This window comes from Spermophilus citellus, assembly GCF_964194105.1.
Source record: "Spermophilus citellus genome assembly, chromosome: 4".
Taxonomy (NCBI): Eukaryota; Metazoa; Chordata; class Mammalia; order Rodentia; family Sciuridae; genus Spermophilus; species Spermophilus citellus.
In genome coordinates this window covers 121,776,577-121,798,628 of record NC_138185.1, presented here as the reverse complement: position 1 = coordinate 121,798,628, position 22,052 = coordinate 121,776,577, and the positions used below count along the sequence as shown (strand labels likewise).

General features: G+C 45.7%; 1 protein-coding gene across 1 annotated transcript in view; it reads left to right on the top strand.

The window, feature by feature from the left end:
• The window catches only part of LIPC (lipase C, hepatic type), a gene marked incomplete at both ends in the record, with an annotated part of 130,367 nt that extends 109,494 nt beyond the window's left edge, over nt 1-20,873 (top strand). The window contains 7 exons of the mRNA XM_081291974.1: nt 96-278; nt 819-936; nt 3,053-3,286; nt 6,572-6,814; nt 17,408-17,525; nt 18,949-19,167; nt 20,762-20,873. Coding sequence (XP_081148100.1) covers nt 96-278; nt 819-936; nt 3,053-3,286; nt 6,572-6,814; nt 17,408-17,525; nt 18,949-19,167; nt 20,762-20,873 — 1,227 coding nt within the window. The remainder of the gene's footprint in view (nt 1-95; nt 279-818; nt 937-3,052; nt 3,287-6,571; nt 6,815-17,407; nt 17,526-18,948; nt 19,168-20,761) is intronic.
• Nucleotides 20,874-22,052: the final 1,179 nt, after the last annotated feature.

Sequence of the window (22,052 nt, the reverse complement as noted above, 5' to 3'; positions counted from 1 at the left end):
AATTGAAGAAGGTAGGGGGAAACGAGGGGAAGTGGAATCAGCACGGCCTTCCCTCAGCCCTCAGGCAAGGCTGACAGTCTGTGGGCCACTCTCAGGTGGACGGCATGCTGGAGAGCTGGGTCTGGCAGATGGTGGCTGCACTCAAGTCCCGGACAGCTCAGCCGGTAAATGTGGGGCTGGCAGACTGGATCACCTTGGCCTATCGCCACTATACCATCGCTGTGCGCAACACCCGAATTGTGGGCCAGGAGGTGGCAGCTTTCCTCCGGTGGCTGGAGGTAAGCCTCACCCCCCTGCCCTCCTCACCCCCCTGCCCTCCTCACCCTTCCCTTGAGTGTGCATGGAATAAAATGGTCTCCAACAGCAACCCAGAGAGAGGGCCTAAGCTCATAGGACTGAAGCCAGACCCCAAGCCTCTATCTAATGCTCAACCTGATCCCCTATTTTGCAGACTTTAATCTCCCTGTACCCCACTTACTATACCTTTTGCACTTTAGACGTGTTAAGGGGTTTAAATGCACCCTGGAAACCATCAGCCCCAGCCCAGATGAGTGTAATGGTTTCCATAAGGCATTAATAGCCAGGTGAAAACAGGCAGGTGGGAGGCAACAGCCACTAGGCAGAATCCCAGGCACCTGACTAGAATGGAGGGCCAGCCAACTAGAGGACAGAGGCTCTGAGGTGAGAAACCAGTTAACAGTTTGCACCTCCTCATTTGTGAGCAGGCGCAAAGCACAGGAGAGGTGCCCAGACAAAGGTGGATCCACTCGGGTGGGCAGTGCCTCTCCTCCTGCAACCATCTTGCTGCTGTCTTCCAGGTAACTGCTCAGTTTTCTCGAAGTAATGTTCATCTAATTGGATACAGCCTGGGTGCTCATGTCTCAGGATTTGCAGGCAGCTACATCGGCGGGAAGCACAAGATCGGGAGAATTACAGGTAACCCTTCCTCATGGCTCACTCGCCATCGTCCCTGCTTCTCCACAGTCTCATCATTAAAACACCCGACTTCTTCCCTAACAGGTTCCAGTTCATGGGAGTTCACTCTCTCAGACATGACCGCTGTCATGAATTGCCGCTGTTCCGAGAGAGAATTCAGAGCAAATTACGACCTCTATTCCTATTGCCTTTCCTCGAATGAATGCCTCTTCTAAATGTGCCAAATAGGACTAGAAACGGGACTTTCAGTACATGCTTACAGCAAGAAAGGCTTATTTTTTAATCTATAGTTTAAAAAGTCCAATGCAGACAAGTTAGGAAGTGATGAATACAGCCTTAATTTGTTACAACACACCAGCTATAATTAGTGCCTCCATCTCTCCAAACTTGTGAAATGCATGTGTCTGACCCTGGATCCCATTTGAATTGAGGGTGGGAATCTGTACCAAATATCTCACCCCAAACTGCACCCCACTCATAAATGGCCCTAGTGCTCAGGAAGAGCTGCGTGTGTACAAGAAGACCTTTCCTCCCAAGCATCCCTCACATCAACCTCACCCTACCACCTGCACTGCTTGGACTCCAAAAAAAAAAAAAACACACTTGGTCAGATTGCTCCACAGCAAAATCACTGACACCTACAGAGAGGAAATCTAGGAGGCATGAGCCAGGCCCTCAGTGTAGTGTCCCCCGAGCTCTCCAACTTCTCCTCCTGCCATCTCCTTTCTAGAGCTCTGGGCCCCCATGACCCTGGATTTTTCTTTACAAACACAGGTGACCTCTCAAGCCTCTGGACTTTGTATATCATATTCTCTGTGCCCACCACTCATCCAATCAGGCCCATCTGACCTACCCAACTCCTACTCAGTCACCAAGACCCAGCAGGCTAAAACAAAGTACATTGAAGATGAAAAACAGAACTATTGTGACTTTCTTTTATCAAGTAACAATAGTTTTAAAAACAACTACTTTTCTACAACTACCACTCCTTCATAAAACCATATTTTAACATGAAAAAGAATAAGATAATGTCAGACATTTAAACTGAATATATCTGTCATCATGAGAACTCATCTCCTCAATCTTTTCCTCTTTTTCTCCATCTTTCTGGTACTGGGAGGCCTGGACTGCTTTAATCCCTGGCCCTGACTGTGGAAACAGGACCAGAAGGCTAAGTTAGAACTCAGTGAGATGGCCTCAGGCCTGAGCCCCCAGCCTTTTCCATTCTGGCTGGTGTTGGAGGTCACAACAGGCATCATTAGCCAGGCCTGCTTGACCAGAGGCAGCAGGAGCGCTCACTGCACTATCGTTGTCTTGTAGTCAGCCTGCAGAAAAAAAGGAATAGGATCACACCAAGACTGCGGGTGATGCTGGAGAGCAGGGGTACTCAGAGCCCACTGGCAATCCCTTCCCCCTACTAAAGGATGGAAGCCAGGGTGGGGAAGGGGGACATCAAAGGGTCCTCCAGAGAAAGCAGATGAAAAAAAATGGAAAAATCCTTGTGTGCATAAATACTCCCCAAGTAGCCAGTCAGGAGCTGCCACTCATTTCTTGCAAACACATCTGTCACTTGTGGACCAGAGCTTTGTGCAGGCCTATTGGCTCAGAACATTTTCACCCTGGAACGGTGATGTCCTAAGGCTGTTCTGGACATTCCAATGAAATGACATTAGTGTAGGAGAAAAGCCAGCTTGTTTAGGAAATTATTGACAACATCCAGCAAATGAATTCTTTCTTTGATGGGTAGGTTCAAACTATATATAATGAGCACATAGGTTTTTGGGGTTTTTTAAATGCAAAAAAATGCTCTTCAAAGTAGCTTGAGAGGTACTTAAAATTGATTTGCTTAAATAAATCAAGCATTCTCTCATAACCTTCTTTCTACCATTGGATAGTCTCCGCAAACCTCTTCCCCACCAGGTAATACCCAGGCTGTGTCTAATTTTCAGCACCATGAATTACTGTGGTTTTACTGCAGAAAGGTTATGGTAAAATTTTCTGGAGAAAGATTATACCCTGGGTTTCTCTTCTTCCTGCTAGCTCATAAATGTGTAATAATATTAAACAGATAAAAAGTATATTTCTTCCCCTGACCTTATCCTTGCTCTCCCCTTAGGGCTGGATGCGGCGGGCCCTTTGTTTGAGGGAACTTCCCCCAGTGACCGTCTTTCTCCAGATGATGCCAATTTTGTGGACGCCATTCACACCTTTACCCAGGAGCACATGGGCTTGAGTGTGGGTATCAAACAGCCCGTGGGGCACTATGACTTCTACCCCAACGGAGGCTCCTTCCAGCCCGGCTGCCACTTCCTCGAACTCTACAAACACATTGCACAGCATGGCTTAAACGGTGAGAAAGAAGCCGAGAGCACTGGTCCGCTTCCCATGCCCCCGAGGGGCCTCTGGAACCCAGGGATGTCTACCAACCCTGTGGGACTCTGGGCAGAGTCTGGCAAGGGTAGGGGCCCAGGGTTTATGATCACCAAGTCCAATCCTAGAGAGGGATTGTGGGGAGTGGGTAAGGGCTGATGGTCCCTGAGGATGAGCAGAGGGACACCATCAGGAACCCCAACTTCTCACCCTTGCCCAGTGTGCCCAAGCAAAGCCTTTTCAGGGGTACTAGCCCTTCTGAAAGTTGAGTCCTGATGCTGATGGATATTCTTTCTTCTCAGGAAGTGTCCTCACTCTGAAGCTTCCACATGAGGATCTGTTTTAATAGGTCTTGGCATCTTTATCCTTGGTCACACAGAGTGGGAATAAACTCTTCACCCACCTCCAGGAGGCTGGATCAGCGGATCCTAGAGACAGTGCTGAGATTCTTCCAGTATGAAATCCAGTTGCAAATCAGTTCTGTTACCCAACTTTACCTCAGTGCAGAAACTGAATTTATCTGGCTTTTTCTGGGTTGTCATCCCACTTCTGTCTCAGGTCCTCAAACCCAAACATTAACATGGATAACATGCATAGGATCAGAGCACAAAACTGTGAGCAGTGACCGCGCCTTCCACAGGCATTCTGCATTTCTCCTTACTATAAAACATTCTGATTAAAACATGCCAATTCGCTCCAAGCCAACTGGAGTCCCCCACACTCCACCTTCTCACCCACCCCAGTCATCTAAAACTGAGCTGAGAGCCTCACTGTCAGGATTACATCACCACCCTGGCCTCTCACATACCAGCATGACCTTCACACTCCACATCATGTCCTTGGCTGAACTCCCAGCCTTCCGCCCGCCTGTGCTTCAGAGAGCTTTTTGGGAACTTCCCCTTATCATTGCTTCCATCTCCCCTGGTCACCACCCCTCCGGTCACCAGTGGTTCCTGCTGACAGCCTAGCCCTCCTCCCACGTTGCCACCTTTTCCAAGCTTAACACAGACCACAGGGTACGGTTTAATAACTGCATGCCTGATAAACACATCTCTGACCAATCACTGCCATTTTCTCTTTTGTGCTAAACTTCAAAGTGATATAATCAAGTATACATACACTGCTTGCCAGACTTTGGAGGGGGACTCAGTTGTCTCCACCCCTGTGTTTGAAAGCGTTCCTATTCCAGGGCAGTTCTCCCAGCCACTCCTGAACAGAGCATAACAGAACAATTGCCTTCCCCACCCTCACCACCTCCTGGCTGGGTGAGCTCCAATGAGTTATTGAATGTCTTTTTCTTCTCTCTTCTGGTGCTGGGGATTGAACTCAGGGCCTAGCACATACTAGGCAAGTGCTCTACCACTGAGCTACTTCCTCAGTTCTTTTAACTTTATTTTTTTTTAAATATTTATTTCTTTTTAGTTATTGGTGGACACAACATCTTTGTTTGTATGTGGTGCTGAGGATCGAACCCGGGCCGCACGCATGCCAGGCGAGCGCGCTACCGCTTGAGCCACATCCCCAGCCCCCTTTTAACTTTATTTTGAGACAGGGTCTCACTAAGTTGCTCAGGCTGGCCTGGAACTTGGCAATCTTCCTGCCTCAGCCTCCTGAGAAGCTGGAAATACAAGTGTGCACCACCTTAGCAAGCAGTCAATGTCTTTGAGGCTCAGTATCCCCATTGACAGCAGATGCCCCAAGATACTACTGGGAAGATGCAGGGAGTGGGTGAGTGGAAGGCAGCAGCACAGACCTGCCTCCTGGTAAATGCACAACAAATGCATCCATTGGTGACCCAAACCTGAGATGAACAATTTTGGTTTAAGCCTTGAAATGCTTGGAAACATGGCTTGTGGCAAAGTCACCTGTGACCTTTATATGTAGACCTTTAGGTATTTTACATGTCTTGTGGTGATTCCTAATATTCCTTAAGAATAATTCACTACAAGTTAGGTTAAGATTTGGAAAGTTATTTTTTTTTAAGATCAAAATTCATGAAAGAATCTCTTAATTTTTAATAGATTCCTCCCAACCTATAGCTGATAGTTAACAGCCCAATAAAGCAGATAAATCCTGTTGGGCTCAATACAGCCCATGATCCTAGAGGTTCACTAGACAATTCTACAACTTAAAGTTAGATGCTCAATAGATGCTTTAATGAGGGGATGTTGTTGGTTTATTGAGAATAAATATTATTATTTCCATGTTCAAAAAAATGCATGGAAGATAAAACTAGTAAGTTTGCTTTGGGAGTATTAGACCTCTTCAGTCCTGGTGATTGGTGACTGGGACATGTCTTTTTGTTTTGTGTTGTGTTTTGTTTTGTTTTGTTTTCTTCTTCCAGTGCTGGGGTTAAAACCAGGGCCTCATTCATGTTAGGCAGGTGCTTTATCATTGAACTACATCCCCCAGACCCCTCCCTTTTTTTTTTTTTTTTTTTTTTTTTTTGAGATGGGGTTTCACTAAAGTGGTTGCTCAAACTCATGATCCTTCTGCCTCAGCCTCCCAAGTAGCTGAGATGGACCCTTTAACAACATTTACAGGCCTGCCATGGCACATCTTAATCCAGTCCCATTGCTGGCTTTACAGACCCAGGGGATGCAATGGCCACTTTGGGACATGAGGCAGCCATTATAGGAAGGGCCTCAGTTATTAGCATGCCACAGGAGTGCCTCACTGATCTGCCTTTATTAAAAGAAGAGGCAGTCTAGTAGAGTACAGGAAGGAGAAGAGGAGAGGGGAGGGGACAGGGAGGGAAAAGGGGGGATCATGAACTGAAATGGATTTCCATGATGTTTGAGTTTGTCGGGATGAACCCAACTACTATGTGTAACCATAAAGTTCTAATTAAAAAGGAAGAGAGAGAGGGAGAGAGGCAGTCCTCACAACCTGAGCCAGCTCACCCACTCCAGGCCCCTGCATCTGGGCATTTTTAACCATTTGAGAAATATCTCTAAAATAAGTTAAGCTACTCTGCTTTCTTAAATAATCTGACTTTTCCCAGTGATGTGGGGTGCATATGAAAACACTGACTGTGTGCCGAGGATTTTTCCCTGATACTAAACGGCTGAGAGGGGTCTACTCTCTTTAGTGTTTGGCTGTTCTTACCTCCTGCTGATGTCAGAGAGCCAACCTCAGCAATCTTACCCCTACCCTGCAGGATGCTACTAGTAATCTTCTGTGGGCTGAGAAACAAGATGTCTCTTTGAGTTGGGGGTCCCTTGGAGTTCAGAGGTAACAATGTTCTTCTTGCTCTGGGTTCCAGCCATCTCCCAGACCATAAAGTGTGCCCACGAGCGGTCGGTGCACCTCTTCATCGACTCCTTGCTGCACGACCACATGCAGAGCACGGCCTACCAGTGCAGTGACATGGACAGCTTCAGCCAGGGCCTGTGCCTGAGCTGCAAGAAGGGTCGCTGCAACACACTGGGCTACCACATCCGCCAGGAGCGGCACAGCAAGAGCAAGAAGCTCTTCCTTGTGACCAGAGCCCAGTCCCCCTTCAAAGGTGAGTGCCTCCCGGATCCCTGGTCTGCAAGGCTCAGAAACTCCCTCCGCTCTGTTCTTTAGGTTCCTTCAGCTCTGTGCTCTAGTGTCGTGGAGGCTGTGCACGCTTTAGGCAGCAGCATGACAAGCTTTCTCCTTTTCCAAGAATGGCCACCTTGCTGCCAAGGACCAGGTGGAGAAACCTTGATTATTTCTAGAGCAATCCTTGGTCTCTTTGTCCATTTTCATGTTCCTGGAATGTTCCGTGTGGAAGGTTCCCAGCAGTCACCTGGACCACACAGCTCTCTCTCATTGTCCAAGGACCTGGAGGGTCCTGAACTCGGTTCTTCCACTCCACTCAGGACCCCCATGAAGAAACAGGGTTCTCAACTGCATTTTCAACTCCTCATTTCTACCCCTTAGGTTGGAATCCACCTTCTTACAGATATTCTTACCATATGGTGGTTCTCCTAGGACATGATTCAGCTTCCAGTGTTTTCCAGCCAGATCCCTAACCTCAGGCAAAAAGGGAGGCCCTGCTGCCGTGCTCTGGGTTGAACAGGAAAGGGCTGTGGCCACTTCCTGAGCCTGAGCAGAGGCCAGCAGAGAAACACTCAAATCCTCCTGGAGGGAACAAGCCATCTGTTGCCATCAACATTTCTGCCTAATCCTTAAAACAGCTCAGGAGTGATTTTGCATCTTCCAGTTTCACAGCGCACTCTCCACAGTGGGGCTGGGAGAAGGACTTGGTGGTGTGCCCTTCCTTTATGACTATGCAGATACTGTGGGGGAGGGGACTGGAACTTGGCACTAGCTCAGCATTTTATACAAACAGTACGCACTACCTTGGAATACTTGTGGCTCTCACAGCAGGGAGCCAGGCCGGTAGGGCTAGTTATTCCCCAGTTTCATTTATTTTAAAAAATTATCTATTTATCCACTTATTTTGGTACCAAGGATGGAACCCGGAGCACTTTACCACTGAGCTACTTCTCCAGTCTTTGTCACTTTTTATTTAGAGATAAGGTCTTTCTAAAATACTGAGGACCTTGCTAAATTGGTAAGGCTGGCTTTGAACTTGTGATCCTCCTGTCTCAGCCTCCCAAGTCACTGGACTCACAGGCTTGCACCACAGCACCCAACTATTTCCCAATTTTAAAGAGGAGAAAAGTAAAATTTGGGTGGAATGTCCACAGCCACACAGCTTATGAAGCCTGGAACGGTGCCACCTGATTCCCAGTCCAGTGCTTCTTTGTCATCCCACTTCAGACTCTCAAGAGAGACTTATATGTTAAGCACAGAATTCCTCTGTTTATCTGAAATCAGGTTATCAGCCAGATTTCCCTGATTGGAACCAAGCAAGTCCTGTGGTCCACAGGTAGGCCTTGAGGAGCAGTTGGCCTGAGGGCACATCTTTCCCCCATGAGGGGCTAGAGGGTCCCCTCCTGCCTGTTTCTGAGGGTTGGAGGATGAGGCAGTTTTCAGGAGCAGGTAAGGGCATTTGGAAGGTCTCTGGCTTTGGGGACCTCCCCCACCATAGGCTGCCATTTGGGAATTCCTTGGGTTAACCCACTCCTGTTCTCAATGACCTCACCACCTGGATGATGAAACCTCTCACTAATCATGATCTGCTTTCATGGTCATATGTCAGCATCAAAGCCATTTTACAGATGGAGAAATGGAGACCCAGAGAGGGCAAATCATTTGCAGGAACACTGAGTGAATCCTTATCAGAGCCAGCATTTAGACCCTGGGCCTCCAAAGAGTTGGGCAATTTTTACTGCAGGAACCTGTCCCTGATCTGTGCAGGAAAGGGTAAGGGAGTGCTTTCTACTTCCTGTCAATAGAAAGAAATGAGGCAATTTTTCACCTTCATGGAATGAACTGAGAACTTTATCTTAATAGGGGCTTGGCCCAACCAGAGGACATTTCCTGGGGGCTTGGAAGTAGGGAGGAGAAACAGGTAACAAAAGAAGGAAGTGAAGCTGGTGTAGTGGCACATGCCTTTAATCCCAGCAGTGCAGGAGGCTGAGACAGGAGGCTCAAAAGTTCAAAGTTAGCCTTAGCAACAGCAAGGTGCTAAGCAACTCAGTGAGACCCTATCTCTAAATAAAATACAAAGTAGGGTGGGGATGTGGCTCAGTGGTGGAATGCCCCTCCCCGCCCCCCCCCCAAAAAAAAAAGAAGGAAGTAGGAGCCAAGCATGGTGGTGTATACCTATAATCTCAGTGACTCAGGAGGTTGAGGCAAGAGGATTGCAAGTTAAAATCAGCCTCAGCAATTTAGCATGACCCTAAACAACTTAGTGAGACCCTGTCTCAAAAAATAAAAATGGCTGGGGATGTGGCTTAGTGGTTAAGTGCCCCTGGGTTCAATCCCTAGTACCAAAAAAAAAAAAAAAAAGAAGAAGAAGGAGGAGGAGGAGGAGTGAGGGGCATAGGAGGAAAGGGAGGGAGAGGAGGAAGGGGATAATAAGAGTAAAAGGCAGGAGCCAGGTTACAGGGACCCAACTAGCACTCTCTCAGGATCTCTTTCCTATAGAGGAGGACCAAAGTCACTCCTGCTGGATATTCCAGTTCTGAGTTAGGGCCTGCTCTGCACCCACCCATCTACTCCCCCCAGTGTCCCCAGTTCTGTTTATCCTTCCGGTGAGCAAAGTCCTAATCTGCTCCACCTAGTTTCACTCTCCAGTGGACAGCAGCACCTCTGTGATCACATGAAGCTGCCTTGGGGGAACTAGAAACGACACTCTGTGACACGTGCCTGTTTGGAAGCAGTTGCTCAGGGGATGCTGAAATCATCTGTATAATGCTATGTTGTCAAGTATCGTACCCACTAACCATATGGGGCTATTTAAATACTTAAAATTAAAGGAAACCAAAAATTCAGCTCCTCAGTCAGAGGATCCGCTTTTCAATATGTAGCTGCTGAGTCCCAGAGCACAGAAAACATTTCCATCCTTGCAGAAAGTTCTCCACCATGCCGGCATGCAGCCTCTAATCTGAGCCACATAACTACACCATTCTCCACCCATCATAGCCACAATCATCTCCTACTTGGGCCGCAAACCGGTTCCACTGGCCATCTCCAGCATGTCGATGACTCCTTGTGGATCCTTCACAAAGCAGAGAAACCACTATCTGTATTTTCTGAGGACATCTAATTGTACTCTATATTTTAGCACAGGGTCTGGTTGGGCAAAATAAACATCGCCTCCTGATTGTAGTTTCACAAAGGATGACTAAGTTGGCCTGCATTCCCCTCTTTCCCAAGATGTTTCCACAAAACCATCAAAGGATCTATTTTCTACCACCATCCGGTAAACACCCTCGAGAGTACAGCAGCCGTAGCGAAAGAGAACTGGGAAACCGTCTCCGCGTGAAACGGTGAAACGAGGCAATTTATCGCCTACTTCCATTCTCATTCCCTCGGGAGGAAACTCGACCAGTTTGGGAGCCTGTTTTTCAGCAGGGGGTGGGGCACTAATCTGCACTGGGTAAACTCTGCTTAGCAAGTGTCTGGACTAATGCCACTCTCAGCGCAGTGGGAGGAGGTAACAGGGTGGAGGGCAAGGAAGTGTCACTAACAGGGGGCACTCTGCCCAGGCACCACGCTAGATGCGCAGCGTGAACTAGCTCAGTTATCATTTGATCCTCACAGAGACAGAGGTGGGGGTGGGGCATGCTAAATTTTCCCAAGAATAAGGTAGGTTTCAGAGAGGTTAGATCATCCTTCCAAGGTCACACAACCCAGGAGCGACAAGCAACTAATCGCATCCGGTCCAGGTGCCATGCCCTTGCTCCTTTCACTCCTAAGTGGAGGACCCAGGCCTGTTTGCTGAGTGACCTCACACTCTTCAGTTGTTCCACTGAGTAATCGGTCTCTTCCTACACTCCTTCTTTCTGACTCCCTGGGTTCTTCCCCTGGGTCTGTTTTGCCAGAACTTTCTCACTGTGCCCTGGGCCTCCTCCAGCTGAGGAGAGCACTCTGTTGCACTGGTTGGTGAGATGACAACTAGCCAAAGTGCAACTTGGGGAGGAAGTAGGTGACACAAGCGAACACCTTCTGGAAGGCGGGCACCTTTGCATAGCCATTTGTCACATCCTCACAACCCTGTGAGAGAGCTTTTCATCCCTATTTCACAGATGGGCAAATTGAGCTCCAGAGAAGCTGTATGTGCACAAGACCATAAAATAGCAGGCGGCAGAGAAGATTCCAACCCTGGGCTCCATCTCTCAGTTGAGGACTCTTATCACCATCCCTCAAGAAGCACCGGGGAGGGGCAAGCATCCAGTCCTGTGACATCAGGGATTTTGTGCGAATGGGACAGTGCTGCAAGTCCTAACGTGACCACCACAGGTCCTTGTGCTTCTCCTTCACCCGGCCTGCTCAGCCCCTCCAGCATGCCTGCCTCCTGCAGCCACACTCCAGACCTCACCAGCCCAGGGCCTCGGTCCTCTGATCATCAGCTTCCCGAAGTCAGAAGCATTTCAATTCTAGTAATAAATCCTTGGTGCTTCAGGAAACACAAAGGCACTCATTTCTACCGTCTCTCCTAGAGAAAATCCATACGCTGAGGGGGGAGAGTCCTCTTTGATGTCTGCAACGAGAGGCATAAGATCTCCCAGAGCCAATATCTAATGATTCAGATCTTTTTTTTTTTTTCTGTGAGAAAAAAGAAGCAAAGCATTCTTTTTTCATAAATTCCACAACCTGATGCTCACAGTAGCTGCCATGTGAAAAGAAATTCAATTTTTTCTTTATGAAGTGACGCTGGAGGGGTCCACGTGGATTAGATCCAGGATTTTTCCTGGTGAGGAGGCTCTCTGGAGGTCTCACATCTCTGCTCCAGATGGAGTTGCCTGATCTCATTCACAGTCAACGGACTCTTTCATGCCTTCATGTGCAAGACCTGAAATAATTTCTTCTGCCAGAACTTGGCCTGTGTTGGACTTGTCTCTTTGCAGCCAAGGATCAAAAGTGTTTTCCCCAGATCATTTTTTTTTTACATCCTAACTAAACATGTCATAAGGCAAAGTGAGAGAAATTATTCACACTTCTGTCCTTAATCTTTGCAAGAGCATCAGTGTGGTTTTTTGTTGTTGTTGTTGTTGTTGTTTTCTGGTGTGGGGGTGAGGAAGCAGAAGATGGTAACTTCTTTTTAAAAAAAGAGAAAAACGCTTACACTAATTCAAATAAGAACAAATAATTAGCTCTCAGTAGGAAAGGTCCTTTCACATAAAAAAAAAAAAAAAGTTTATTATAGTTCAAGATTTCTGTGACTGTCCTCGCATGGTAGTGACACGGGATTCACCATGCAGATGTGGAGCTGTTCAGGAATGCCCCTGAAAACACAGGTTCCTTTGTGAGCTCTGCGGATACATGTTTACCCAGACTCCTCAGAGTTCACACACCTTTGTATGTTCAGACCTGCTGCATGGGCCTGATGCTAGGGTGACAATCCAGGGCCTTGGTAACCATCTGATCCCGACTCCCAGGTTTTAAACAAGCATCTTCTCCCAGAATCGTGGCACCACAACACCTCTGATGGGGAAACTGATCTTCTACTCATGGATTTAAGAAAATGGGAAGACAAAAGCACATCTCCAATACAGGGATATGAGACATTGATCCCTACTCAGGGCTAGACATTCAGGAGACAGGAGGGTGGGCTCCACTGCAGGGCTGGCCCAGGAGGGATGTCAAAGCTCGGAGCAGGCACTCTGTCTTGGCAGCTTCTTTGGAGGCAGGTTTGAAGGCAGCTTTCCTTCAGGGCCAAGCTTTCAAAGGGCAGGCTTAGTTTGCAGAACCAAACACCCAGGAGAAATGGGAAGGGTTTTTCAGAATTAGTCAGATACCTGGCTTCAAATTCCACTGCACTTCAGACGGCTTCCTTGTCTGTCATTCCCCAGGATCATTAGCCTGGTATCAGTCTCAACAGCAAACAGCACTTCGTTCCCTTGGGCCAGCAGAAAGCCCAAGTGGGAGAGGCCAGGAAGGTATCAGGAAAATCAGCAAGGGCTCTTGCCACACCTTGAATCCAGCAGCAGGATGGAAGAAGCAGGGAAGGGACTGGCCCCCCGGAGAGCCCAAGCTGTGGGGGAGGGGCTGCTGCTAATCCTGGGGACAGCCACTGCCCAGTCAGGCCCCAAAGCAGGAGGGAGCAGAGAAGAGATCCTTCCCTTCTCTCCTCTGCCCTCCCCAGTGGCCAAACCCAACCAGAAACCAGTTGGGAAGGGAACCAGGAGACACAGTTGACAAGGTCACATCATTCTGGGGCTCAGAGTTGGGTGGAGAGTGGATGTCTGGGTAGAGGTAGGAAATGCGGACTGGCCAGCATGTCACCACTGGTTTCATTATAAGGACCTAAAATGAGGTAGGTAAATTGCTTAGTATGTAACCTGATGCATAGTAGAATCTCAGCAAACAGAAGCTGTTTTATGCTCTTCCTGTTTACAATTAGGATCTGGGATGCAGTCTACATCCTCTGAGGTTTGTCACACAAAGATCCCATTAAGTACCCCTTGGATGCCTCATGAATGCTGTGCATTGTGGAGATACCATGATGTGACCCCAAGACTGTCTCCCCTGAGACAAGGCAGAAGGTAGCAGGGTCCCAAGAGTGACTCTGTCCCCTGGCTGCAAGTTCCTTCAAGGCCAAGACACAGTAGCATCTAGGTCTCTTGCTATTTTTTTTTAAAGATTTTTTTAAAAAGCTCGTTCTTTTCCCAGTAAGATTCTAGTTAAAATATATGCCTTTTGTAGAAAATACGAATCTTGCAGAAAAGCATAAAGAGAATAAAAATTGCCTCTCTGCCCTCTCCAGGGCTAAGTGTGGTTAGTATTTTTGTGAATATCCCTGCTACTATGCATTGTTTGTAGGGTTGGTCTCATACTAGATAATGCAATTTCATATCCTGGTGGGGCTTTTGGGGGGAGGTGTTCTTTTTTAAATTTTTTTCATAAGCATTGAAATCATACCAAAAATACCTTTTAATGGTTTCATAAGCGTAAATCACACGGTTGGGCATTATGAACTCAGAATCAGCAGACTAACTTCTGATCACAGCATTACCCGTTACTAGCCACATGACAGTAGGCTAGTGACCTAACTTTGTAAAATGACGTGGGAGAGAAGATAAAGTGAGCATCTTATAAAGTGTTATAAAGAGAAGTGAGATAATCATGTGAGGCATTTAGCTCTGTATCTGTGACATAGTAAAATACTAAATGGTCATTATCAAAATTGTCACTATTAGTTAGGTGTGGTGGCATGTGCCTCTAGTCCTAGCTATTTGGTAGGCTGAGGTAGGAGGACAGCTTGAGCCCAGGAGTTTGGAGCCAGCCTGGGCAACATAGCAAGACCCCATCTCAAAAAAAAAAAAAAAAAAAAAAAAAAGAATGGTCATTATCAGTTCATAGCCATTCCTCTATGACTGAATATTTAGGGTGTTCTGATATATTTTAAAATAAATAATTGTTATGACATTTTTAAATTTATATCTCTTTTCACATTCAACTTTTTCTTTAGGGGATATAAAACTATTGGTCCTGGGTATAGACATTTTAAAGTTCAAGTTCTGCAACTAGGCTGCCTGGGTTTACTTCCCAGTTATGCTGCTTATAATTAACTGTGTGATCTTCAAAAAGGCACTTAACCTCTCAGTGCTTCAGTGTCCTCTAAAATGAAATAAGATAGTGTCAGTTGTTGTGGGGGTTAAATGAGATAACAGATGCAAAGCATCTGGCAAAAAGTAAATACATATATATAAGAGCCCACATTGTTATACTTACTACCAATTATACAGTGTCAGTTGTTCATCTCCAATAGCCCAATAGCACTGGGCTGAGCACACAGTAGACTTCCAACGTGTATATTTATTAGACTTAATTGAAGGCCTATGTTTATGGGGTCCTTGAGTGCTCTGGAATATGCCCTGCCTCCTTTTGAAGCCAGTCTTCCCACCAGGTTGTGTCCACAGCCTACCGGGTTCCACCCTGACACCTATAGCTTGGAAGGTCCTTTCCTTTTGTCCGAGTTCAACTTATTACACTGTTCTCTTGTTCCTTGACCCCCGAATGGTGTAAGACCTCTCCAGAGGCTTCTGGGATGAAGGCCTCCCCCAGGGTTCAGGGGCCTTTCCTGGCATGTGGCCTCTCAGCATCTCTCTTATTTCTTGCCCCAGCCTTTGGTGACATCTTGAGTCATTAGGCTACTTTGTTCAGGCTCAAGAATTTGAGCACTTACTTGTCCAGGGCTCCGTGCTGGGTGCCAGACATTACCCAGGCTAGCTCTTTTCTCAGCGTAATGCTCATGGCGTACAAATAAACTCTTAGTGGTTGGTACTTGTTATCAACATAAATAAACACTTGATACTTCAGAAACAGCCCCTTAAGTAAACCTAGAGATAGCATCTGTAGGCGCATGAGCAAATCTGCCACAAAATCCAAACAGGAAGATAGTTTATGCCCAAGGGTAGGATTGGGTAAAGCGTCTAGAGGCCCAGCAACGTTTGCACCCCAAGACAGAGCCAGTGTGCTGGAAATAGCACTGCCAGGCTTGTGTGGCTGCCAAGATGACGTGACTCCACATGCTAGGGATAAGGGAGGGACGGTCAAGGGGCTGGTTACCATAATCTAAGCTTTCCAAAAGGAATCTACCACAAAGCTGGAAGCTCAGCTGTTAAATCCTCGGAAATAATTTCCATCTTGCTCAAAGTTAGTACACATCCTGATACATCGCTGCCAAGCAAACTGCTAGCTTATGCCACAAAAGTTTATTAAGCACCTCCTATATGCAAAGCATCATATTAGGATTGGTGGGTTAATCTTTCTCTAGAATTGGAAAGGCAAATATACGTAAGCACACCATAAATCTCCTATCCTTTGCCCCACTTCCTAAGAGTGGACATGGCTTCAGAATCCATCTCAAACTAGAGCTCCAGGCAGTCACCACTAACAAATAGAGTTGACATGTCATACTAAACCTGTGGCCATCTTGGAGCTGGAACACTGGTGACAAGCAGTCTATGGAGACAGTAAGACAAAGGCCAAGTACTGATCAGCTATTTGAAAATAAAGTGGGATTTTTTTTCCTATTTGTGGTACTGGGGATTGAGCCCAGGGGTGCTCTACCACTGAGCTACACCCCTAGGTAAGTTGCCCAGACTGGCCTTGAATTTACAATCCTGCCACCTCAGTTTCCCAAGCAGCTGAGATTGCAGGCATGCACCACTGTGCCAAGTCTAAATGGTGTGATTTTGAAATAGTCCCACAGCCAATTACAGTGGAAAGGGAAAGGAGAAAGGAAGGAAGGAGGGGAGGGAAGGAAGGAAGAAGGGATGGAGGGAGGGAGGGAGGGAGGGGGGAACTCCCACAGCTGGTTGGAATGATGATACAGGCTAACCCAGGGCCCCTTGAGACTTCCAATAGGTTAAGGGCAGTTATGAGCTCAGACTTTGCTATGTGACCTTGAGCAAGCCACTTCATCCTTTCTGAGCCCCAGTTTTCTTATTCATAAAATAGAGACAATAATAACAATGCCCACACACAGGCTTGTCACGAGGAGTACCTGGGACAATGCAGCAGCTAGTATTTAGCGATGACTGTCTTCTAGTAAACTATTTGCTTTTGTTAATTAAATATAGACTGTCTTTAGATAAGAAAGAATGAAATAAATGACCCTCTTTCAACAACCTAGTGGAAGGACATACTGGACAGCAAGTTGGTAAGACAGACAACCGTAAGCCCAGGTTTTAGAACTAGAGTTGTTTGTTTCTGTTGGGAAGCATGCCCGTTGAACCCCACAGAGCATGGCCAGGAAGTGCCCAGAATACACAGATGTGGTCATTAGGGCCTACATTTCTTAGTTGGGTTCTGCCCCATCATCAGACAGACACAAAACTGTAAAACAGACTGGGCATGGTGGTACACACCTGTAATCCCAGCAGCTCAGGAGGCTGATGCAGAAGGATCGCAAGTTCAAAGCCAGCCTCAGCAAAATCAAGGTGCTAAGCAACTCAGTGAAACCAGGTCTCTAAATAAAATAAAAATAGGCTGGTGATGTGGCTCAGTGGTTGAGTGCCCCTGAGTTCAATCCCTGGTACCACCTCCCCCCTAAAAAAGTGTAAAATAGCAGTGTGTTTTCTTTCATATTGCCTTTATCAGGGACTCTGGCCAATGACATAAAATATTCTAGCAGACTTGCATCCAGAAATCAATGAGAATGCCAAATATTATACTCCTGGACTCTGCAATTTTTTGTTGGGCAATACTTACCTTTTATCTTTTCGTTTTGTAGTGCTGGGGATTGAGCCCAGGGTCTCATGCATATTAGGCAAGCACTTTACCACTGAACTACACCCCCAACCCCTTATCATTACTATATTGTAAATACAATATAAGTCCTGTGCAGAAATTTAGGATAAACAGAGAAGAAGATAAAAAGCATTCACAACTCTACCTTTCGGGGGAAAAACATCATCAACATTTGCAATCTATAAATCCAAACTTTTTAGCATTTTTAAATTTTAGGAAATATGAGATTTTTAAAAGTTAAAACGTCTTGCTTAACCTCTCCGCTACAAATATACACTCTCTCTCTCTCTTTCACTAGTTTATCATTACCAGTTCAAGATCCAGTTCATCAACCAAATTGAGAAACCAGTAGAACCAACTTTCACCATGTCGCTCCTCGGAACAAAAGAGGAAAGGCAGAAAATTCCCATCACTCTGTGAGTATGAGGTGCCCTCCAGCCTGCTGTGGGGGTGACACGCCTGTTTTTCTCACATGATCTGGATGGACTTTGCTTTTCAAGGATCAAGCCAGACACAAGTTTCTCTTCTCTTCACATTATGGCAGCTCCAAATACCCTGTCCAATATGACATTCACCCAACCTAGTCCCTTGAGGCCCTCCTCTGCTTGTATATGTTACCCTGCTAATGTCCTGTGAGCTAAGAGGGAAGCCAGAGGTAACCCCCCAGGAATGTGCAGTGAAAGAGGCAGATCCAGACAAGGAGCAGTGGCAAGGGGTGGAGCAGGTATCCAAAAGAAGGCCCAGAACACCCTATGGTGAGTTCTGGAAGGCATAGCCCAGAAATGAAATCATATCATTCAATTTAGTGCAAATTTCCAGTCTCAATAAGCCCATAGTGCCCGTCCCCACCACATGTCTGTCCTTCGACCTGCTATTCACTGCACGCGACACCACCAGCAGCCTCACTGGGCCTCACTTAGAGACTCCCCAATTCATTAGTCAGAATGCACAAAGCTGTTTTTTTTTTTTTCTGGCATCTTGACTCTGGTCATGGACTTCCCTTAGAAATGACAGTAGCCCTCACCCACTCCAGGGATAGGCCTCAGATTGCTGAAGATTGCCCCAAGGCTTGGGTCTCTGGAGGGCACACTGATTCAGTCATTCATCAAGGACGTGGTGCTCTGCCACAGAGAAAGAGAGGACCCCCTTAGGATGTTGATGGCCAAGCAGGATGGGGGGACTCCCATATATACACAACAGACCACAGAAGAGCTAGAATGAGCCATGCCATCCATCTGCATCACCCTAAATCCAGCATTACCTCGGCACTGTATATCGTCTCTCCCCCAGGGGATTGTTCTCAATGGTGAAAAGAGCATCTAGCTGCTCTGTCAATGTTGGGATATCTTAATGTCTTAGAGATTAGTGAATAAAGCTGCTAATGATGCCTCAAAGTCTGCATCTAAATCTTGCTCTAAATTGGTGCATGCTTTTTCTATTTGATTTTGCTATTACTGTTATGCTTTGTTGCTTTAAAAGATGTTTCCATTTGTATGGGGAGAGGAGAACATTGCTGGGGAGAGAAGAATATGGTGTGGGTGTCTGCATTCATCATCCACATAGAGCTACACTGTCCAGAGACCACTGCTGAAGCCACACTGTCTTCCCAGATTTCTTCCTTTCGCGCTACAGAAAGTTAACTAGATTCATGGTAGCAGGATTTTTAATATGTTAATTCAGAGAATAATGTGATTTTCCCAACTATACTATCTGCCATGCCTATTGCCATCTCCATTAAGCCACAAGTCCTTCAGGCCACTTGACGCATCCTGAATGAGCCCTAAGCATCATTTCACTGTTACAACCAAACTAACAGTCTGGTTTCTTTTGCATCTTCAGGGGTGAAGGAATTATTAGTAATAAAACCTATTCCTTTCTCATCACGTTGGATTTGGACATTGGTGAGCTGATCATGATCAGGTTCAAGTGGGAAAATAGCGCTGTGTGGGCCAACATCTGGAACACAGTCCAGACCATCATCCCATGGGGCACAAAGCCCCACTACTCAGGCCTTGTTCTGAAGACCATCAGAGTTAAAGCCGGAGAAACGCAGCAAAGGTGAGGACCGGTGCTACCTCCTTGTAACTAACGTATTTAGCACCCACATGTACCAGGCAGTTTTGCGGTTCAGCAGCACCTTTAGTGAATGCAGTGGGCATGATGATGCCTAATGACAGAGAGTGGATACTCAGGAAGGTGAAATGCCATTCCCAGGTCACACAGCTACAGCTGGAAGAGTAAGGATTTGTACTGAGGTCTTCTGACGATTTGTCCAGCCTCTTCCTGACACCCATGGTTAACAGGTACCTCCCTCTGGAGTTTGAGCATGTTCTCACCAGCCTAGAGCTTCTCAAACTTCATTGTCCAGATGGATCACCAGGTGAAGTCAGTGTTGCTGGTCCAAGGTGCTGCTAGTAGATACATTTCTTGTTTGTTGTTGCTTTCAACAATTTCAATTTACACCTCTCCCTCTCTCTCTCTCTCTCTCTCTCTCTCTCTCTCTCTCTCTCTCTCTCTCCCCTCTCTCTCTCGGTGGTGATACCTTTCAAATCTTAAATGCCAAAGAATCACTGGGAAGCTTATTAAATATGCACAATTCCTGGTCCTGCCTTCGGGGTTTTTGACTCACTGTGATCTTGGAAAGGACACAGATTGCATTTTTTTAAAAAAGAGCCCTAAGAAATTCTAATGGGAACAAATAGACTACCATTAAGCAATGCAGCCCATGTGATTTATCATCTCTCCTAGCCCCAAAATCCCCAGGGACAAAAATGGATTAGGGCCGGGAGTGGGGAGTAAAGAAAAGGAAGGGTGGTCCAGCTGCTCCTACAGCCTTCTTTGCAGAGGAAAGAGAAGCCCAACACATTTTGCCATGGCAACAATGCTTTTCTGTATTCTCTGTGACAGGACAATTCTGTGCTTCCCCAGGCCCTTCCCTATCTCTGCCCTTCTGTATCTGAGAAACTTGTCTCTTCCCTCCTGCTTTCCTTTGTTGGGAAGCCCATTTCTCTCTTTGGCTTGTCTTTCGTGGAGATGGAAAACAGACTTCTAACCTCTGCACTCCACACCTCTTTCAGCCTCAGGTTTCACTGCCAGGAGCCGGCACATGGCAGATTTATGCCCCTTGGGTCCCATATACAACCGCACTCGGAGATTTTATCTCCCTGGGATGCAAAATCCTGGCAATTACTAAGAGCATACTCTGTGGTCTGCCAACAGATTTCTCCACATGATCAATCTCAGAAAATTAAACTGCTTCTCTTAACTGTTCTTGCATGACTTTTTGGCCCTTTGGAGCAATGCTACTTCTGAGCGTTCTCCCTCCCGACATTCTCTTAACTAGAGAGTCATTCCTCTGTTGTGGTGGCTGTTCACCATGGTAATTCTGAGTGCCTTGCCCTGCAATTTGCACTGGTGCACACCCCTGCTGTATTGAAGAAGGGAAGAGAGGAGGGAGGGAAGAGGCTGGAACCTAGAGAACAGCCACAGCATGGTGAGCATTGAACAAAGTGCTCCGTGACATTGATCCCACACAGTAGAAGAAAGTACATCACAAGCATTACCCAACTTGAGCAGCATTTGATAAAGGAGGAACCACTTCAATAAGTACCATCTAAAACTTAATGCTGTTTGTTTTATGTTTTCTATTCAGAATGACGTTTTGCTCAGAAATCACAGATGATCTACAACTTCACCCAACGCAGGAGAAAAACTTTGTGAAGTGCGAAGTAAACTCTAAAAAATCAAAGCGAAAGATCAGATGAGCTTGATGAAACCCAGTGTAAAGAATAAATGAATCTTATTCTTTATCTGGATTGGTCACCTTATTTTGAAACCAAAATTACATGAAGAATCTTGCATGAATCTAAATAAAGCTTAGATCTAAAGGGGGCCATGTTTCCCTATTGTAAACAGAGCTTTAAAAACTATATTATACAACTATTTTTGAACAACTAAAAGTCTCCCAATTTTATGTCTACTTAAATGCTAATATATGCAAATTAGTACAAATGTAAGAGCATTTTAGACCTGTTACTCTAATTTACAATTAAGTCAAATTTCCAATATTTCCTTGCAAGTTTATCCTGATCAGTTTTTGAACAAGGCTGGAAAAATACTTCTTTGTTACATAACTATCACGTCAATAAAGTAATTTTAATTAACCACTACTTGTGTATAACACATACACACTCTTGAAGACTAAATACAGCTCACTAAAAGGAAAAAATTCTAATTAAACTAATAGATGTATCATAAAAATCGCACAATGATTCCACTGAATCAAACACACAGAAGTAGAATGCTACTAAAATTGCTAGTGATAAGTGGGAAAATTGGACAGCTGGCCATTTAAATTATTAAGGTACTAATTAAATAAATATAATTCTCCTCTTTTTATGTACTCTAAAAAATTTATTGGTGCATTACAATCATATGTAACAGTGTAATTTATTATGCCATATTTATATATGCACATAATTCATTCAGTCTCCTTCCCCAGTACCTTTCCTTCCCCAGCCACTTACTCTTCTGACCTTCCTTCTATTATTTTTTTTACCTTTTTAATTTTTTATTTGTTTTAATTAGTTATACATGACAGTAGAATGCATCTATGCACTTTGATATATCATACACAGATGGGATATAACTTCTCAATTTTCTGTGTGTACATGTTGTAGAATCACATTGGTCATAATGTCTGTAATAATGTAAGTAATAATGTCTTTTTCATTTTACTATCTTTCCTATCCCCATATCCCCTCCCCTCTCCTCCCTTCACTTCCCTCTACCTAATCTAAAATAACGCTATTTTCTCTAGTGCCCTCTGCCTTATTGTGAATTAGCATCCTCATATTAGAGAAAACATTCGGCCTTTGTTTTTTGGGGATTGGCTTATTTTGCTTAGCATGATATTCTCCAACTCTATTTACTGGCGAATGCCA